General features: G+C 37.6%; 1 protein-coding gene across 1 annotated transcript in view; it reads right to left on the minus strand.

Annotated features, from left to right (window-relative positions):
* Positions 1-5,574, minus strand: part of LOC128864550 (uncharacterized) — a 49,131-nt gene extending 43,557 nt beyond the window's left edge. Inside the window, exon 1 of the mRNA XM_054104270.1 lies at positions 3,697-5,574. Coding sequence (XP_053960245.1) covers positions 3,697-5,206 — 1,510 coding nt within the window. The 5' untranslated portion in view covers positions 5,207-5,574. The remainder of the gene's footprint in view (positions 1-3,696) is intronic.
* Positions 5,575-6,000: the final 426 nt, after the last annotated feature.

The raw sequence follows: 6,000 nt of genomic DNA on the forward strand, positions 1-6,000 counted from the left end.
TGTGGCATGCGAGTCAATTGGCAATTGTGTACCGCTTTGTTGTTTTCCTCTCTTTTGTTTAGCCTGCGAACAACTGAAACTGTCACATACACAACATACATGCATATATGAGTAGATAATAAAAGAATAAGAGATGAAAAAATAAAATAAAAAATACTTAGTAGTATGCATTTGCTTAAAAATAGCTGATGCATTTGAATGGGTTGCGTTTAAAGAGTGCGATCTGGGCCAGTAACGATGCGGATATTAGGCTGATGTCAAACTGCGCGCTGCAAACAATGTGCAGGGGGCATCTATTTTATTTTAAGTACTTTAGCAATGGAACAAAATGTTAAATTTGGAGTTGCATTAAAAGTTATGAGTTATTATCATAATTTTAATAGCTTGAAAAAAATAATTTATTTATTGAAACAAAGTTCATAAAATCAAATCAAAATCATATATATATCTATAGTATGCATACAGGCATGCCACAATTATGTTTTTTTTTTAAATATATTTTTATTTTATTTTTTTTACATATTTACATTTATAGTATAGTTTTTATAAAAATATACTACATTAGATGTTTTCCGCTATACGAACTATCCCAACCTAATGTTTGACAAATAATTGCTGCATACACAGATGTACTAATCTGTGTGGTTTGACAGTAATTAGCTGCATTCGTATGAACCATAAGAAATAAAAATTAATAGAAAGCAAAAAGAATGAGCGTAAAAAACAACTTAACTGACAAAATGACTGAGTGATGACCGTTTTTTATGTCTGTAGATGCAAATTTGAGTGGCGTTGAGTTGAATTTACTTTTTACGCGAACAAACTAGTTTTGATTGTAGTAAAAAAGTCAGTTGTGCCGTCGACAACGAAATGAACAATATAATCAAGTTTATTGCATATGTTTTATTACGCAAATAACACCTCTTTATGTCAGTATGCCGGCCAATGACATTTTTCACAGCAAATGCAATGGTTGTTTTGTACAAACAAAAACTAGAATTTCCATTGAGTAATGCATTACGAAGCTGTTACTTAAAAACAAAAGAGAAAGGCAATTATTTACTCCTTAAAAAACACCCTATGTTTGTTTAATGATTTCAGTTTCTTTTATTTCAGCAAAATATTGTGAAATTTTTTTAACGAAAAATGTTAAGTAGGATCGAGGAACCCCGGTATGTACTATATAGGTGCTTAACTACCTATTTTAATATATTGGGTTTTTCGGAAAGTGATTTCGTTTTTTCCCCGACAGAGGATTTAATTGTATTTTTTCACAGCTAACTTCACACTTAAGTCGCATTGTCATTATATGTTTTGACAGCTGATATAGCAGTAGTTGATTACGCAGTAGTACGGTGCTCTTTTAAATATGGAGAGCAGTGAGCAGCATTTTCGTCATATTTTACTTTTCTACTATAGAAAAAGTAAAAATGCTGTTCAAGCCAGAAAGAAATTGACCGATATGTAGGGAGAAGATGTGTTGACAACACGGCAGTGCCACAACTGGTTGATGCTACACGTTCTGGAAGGCCGATTGAAGCTGATAAAGACGCGATAAAGGCATTAGTTGATGCAAACCGGCGAATAACAACACGTGAGATGGGTAAGAGGTTAACTTTATCGAATTCAACTGTTTATAACCACCTGAATGGCCTGGGTTTGAGATGGTTTTCGTTTTCATCACAAAAAAACGAAATTACTTTCCGAACAACCTAATACTTTGATAGGGCCCACTTAAGTCTTAGATGTGAAGTTTTACTACGGCAGATCTTCAGAGTCATGAAATCAATATATCAGTAAGGGTTAAGACATCGCACTTGGCTATCTTCCATACCCTACATATATCCACCAAGTCTGGAGTCATCACTGTAACTATAGAAGAACCTGGATTCTGACTACAGAGCTCGGTGTAGTTTCTTTATTGTGGATATTATTCATTGGACAATACTTCGAATCGGAAAAAATAGCTTTCAAATATTTAGTATAGCATTTACTTGGACTCAAGCAATCATACGACAGAATACTAGGTTATTCAATAAATTTTGCGGTTCGATAAGAGAGGGAATTGCTACTAGCCTGAATTTTTTTATTACGTTGGTACACTCTTCATATAAACGTATGTGAAGTTTCATTTCAATCAATGAATTCGCTCTTTTTTTACATGCCATTTGGTATCGACGTGTCACAGTATTACCTACAACGGAAAAAATCAAAAATTGCGTAGTGACTGAATTTTAATTTTTGGAAGGTTTAAAAGCAAATGAAATTTATAAACGAACACCTTCAACATTACAAGGACTTTTCGCCATCAATTAGTACAGAAAAAAGATCAATTGCTGAATTTAAACGTGGTCGTTCAAGCCTTGAAGACGATCCACGCCAAGGATATCCAAAAACAGTAACAACACCAGAAGTCGTAGAAAAAATACAGTATACCTTATTCGAAAATCGTCGACTGACTGAGAGAGATTTAGCAGAAGCCCTAGGCATCTCACTGGGCGGTGTAAGCAATACTTTGAATGAAGTATTGGGTTTCAGAAATCTAAGTGCGCTATATTCGCTAACAATGGAACAAAAACACATGCGAATGCGACTTTCTCAGTAACATTTAGAGCGTTTTCAAAAGGATAAAGTGGACTTTGTGCGCCGATTCATCACTATGGATGAGTTTTGTGTATACCTATTTCCATGATCTTAAATCAAAATAAGAGGATAAAGAGTGGTGAACCTGCTTCTTCGGCTCCGAATCGAGCTTGTGCACAGAAATTAGCCGATTTCTTGACAAGGTGTTAGAATCAGTGTTTTTGGAAGCGAAAAAAATTTTGTTTGTGGATTACTTGCAAACTGGTAAAACAATAAAGTATGAATATTATTTTTGTAACCTTTAAGACCAGCTGAAAGAACAAATTCGTCTAAAAATAACCAGTTTGCAAAAGAAAAAAATTCTTCCTTATCAGGACATTGCATCGTGTCACAAGAGCTTTCTGACAATGCCTAAAATCCACGAATTAAAGTGCGAATTGTTGGAGCATCCACCGTATTCACCAGAGTTGGCCCCTAGCAACTTCCATCTGTTTCCAGTTCTGCAAAAATTCATGCGTGGAAGGCGTTTTTCATCAAATGAAGAGGACATAAACGCTGTGGAAGCGTATTTTACAGCTCTTCCAGATTCTCTCTTCAGGGTTCGAATTCTTGAATTGGAATCTTGTTGGAATAAGTGTGTTGATGCTCAGGGAGACTATACTGAATAATAAAGTATATTTCAAACCATAAAATTGTGGTTTTCTTATCGAACCACAAAACTTATTGAACAATCTAGTATATTCTCATGGAGAGTGTAAGCCACCGTAACCTACTAATAACAGTCATTTACGGAAATGTAAATGCTTTTACAGTGTTGATAAAATTTTAACAGGAAGTTGTGAAAGAAAATTCGTTTATATATATATTTTTTGTTTGTTTCATTTAAAACAAACAAAAACAAACACCTTCAAACAGTTCTCTTGGGCTGAAAGTACCTACCCTCAAGCTTGAATCTGGAGTGCTAAATTCTCTTGGATTTTCAGAAAAATATTTGTAATCCAGTTTCCATTTGGTCACGCCTTTAAAAAGTGTTCTCGTAGAGAAACAATAACTTAATTATACCCAATTGCCGATTGCGCTAGAAATAATTTAAAAGTGTTGCACAATACTAACCAAACCAATCATCGCTTAGTGTCACAGTTATTTGGCTTAAAGCACCTGCTGATGACTTGTCGTATTCTGCAATCGTCAGCCGATCGTTGATGGCCGCCAACGAGGAACGGCGCTTTGTCGGCTCTGACGAAGGCTGTTGCGAAACGATACCATCAACTTTATCTGCGAATGTAAGCAAATTCGAGTTTTGACTATTGCCAACCGCGCTACTATTCCCATTGGCGGCACTGCGGTAAAATTTACGCGCGGCGCGTAGGAAATTAAATAGGCGTGTCGTATCGGCGGAAGATGCACTAGCCGGCGCGAGCTTTGACACAGATTTCACATTCGAGCACGGCGGATTGGAGTTGGCTTTTGCATTTGTATTGTATTGCGAATTGCAGTTAGATGTAGCGTTGCTGCCGCTCACTTTTGCTGGAGTGGGAGATACAATGCAATCGCCACTTTTATTGTTATGCTTGCTTTGGTTGTTGCTATTTTTTATTGCGGCTTTCACTGCACTGCCGCCACCATTAAACGCGCCGTTTTGATTTTTGTTATTGCTGCACGCCGGTTTGTCATCACAGTAATAAAAGTCTTCGTGCGCACTACTCGAGCTATGACCATTGCAGGCAACCGCCGCTGTCGGCGTGTCACCGTTGCTGTTTCCAAATACTTTGTTGTTGTTATTGTTGCTGGCGGCATCCAACTTTTGTTCGCTGCTTTCGCGACGCACCCCCACCACTTTCGCAACAGCTGCTGCTGTAGTCGAGACGGTTGCGTTTCGAAATTCCGCATGAGTGGTGACGCTGCTGGTGCTGCGTGTCAACGGTACACGTTCAACCGGGAGGGCACGGCGCTTCAAGGCGACATTGTTGTGCTCACAACCACCAACGCTGTCGCTGTGTTTGCTGCTGCGCCCGCTACCAGTGATGGCCTGTTTGCACCAGTAAATGTTGCTGTTGCCACCGTCACCGCCACTGCCACTGTAATAGTAGCGACGACGCGTGTCTACCGCTTTGCCGTGAGGCACATGCGAATTGGTTGAAGCTGTAACGAATTTCAGTGAATGGCGGGGACTTGAAGAATTACCGCGTCGACGTCGTTGGCGCTGAGATGCCGTTGAGCTGTGCGAATTAGACGACGATTGTGACGACGTAGATGTGGTGGAAGAGAAGGAGTTAAATGTAGCGTTGCTCTTGCCGATTTTGCTGTTGTTATTGCTGCAGCTGGTAATCGTTGCCGAAATGAGAGCGACTTTTGGTGAATTTAAATGTCGCAAGCGTTGACGCAGCGAGTTTTCGAAGTCGTTGGAGCTGGCGTCGGAATTACTTGGATCATCACTGCAAATGGCGAACGATGTTGAGGTCGTTGTAGGTGTCGTTAGAGATGTTGCGGAGCTTGGTGAATGTTGCACAGAGTTGGTTGTATGTTCGCGGTGCACAACATTGTTGCCCGACACTGATGGTGTGAGATACGAATTAGATTGGATGAATACGCCATCACAAGTGATTTTTATCGTTGTCACCATGTTTGAGAAACATAATTTGCGATATTTTCACAATAACGGAAAGTTTCGGCATAGCAAAATCACTTAACACAAAAACAATTACATTCGTAGTTTTAAATGTGCAGTAAAACACTTGTTATCGTTTAATAAAAAAACATATTTTTAGACAAAAATTATCAGTTAATTTGTTTTGCTTATAAAAACCAATTTTTGATTCAGCATTTTGTTAAAACTTTTTGTATTTCGTATTTTTTGTCAATGAAATTTGTGCTAATTATATTTGCTCAAAGTTTCCGCACACTTACACGCTTGATTAACAGAAGAACAGCATAAAACCAAAACAAAGTGCATAGCAAATGATGAAAAACTTTGGCAGAAATTCATTAAATTAAGGTCAAGAACCGATTGTAGGCGGAAACCGCAAGCCAAATCGGCTGCTACAATTCTGAAGATGGAAAATCACCAAAAATAATACACCGTTAAATATAAGACGTTATTGTCTCGCATTAGTTTATTATTAGTTTTTTTTTTCTGTTTTGGTAATTATAAATCTGTACGCCTTCAATGCAAACAATTTATTTTAAAATTTTCGTTTGGTCATTCGCTTCCGATGTTCCAAACAGTAGTTAGTACAAATTGTGCCAAGAGTACACGAACAAAAACAAAAAAGACACACAAACTAAACAAAAACAAAAAGCTTCAATTGTCGCAATAACCGCACATAGCGATTCAAGCAAAAGAAAAAAATCTACAAAACAAAATAACAAAAAAAAAAACGAAAAGTCATCACAAAGCATTTAATTGTGCTGCAAATG

Source organism: Anastrepha ludens, chromosome 2 (assembly GCF_028408465.1).
Source record: "Anastrepha ludens isolate Willacy chromosome 2, idAnaLude1.1, whole genome shotgun sequence".
In the NCBI taxonomy this organism is placed as follows: Eukaryota; Metazoa; Arthropoda; class Insecta; order Diptera; family Tephritidae; genus Anastrepha; species Anastrepha ludens.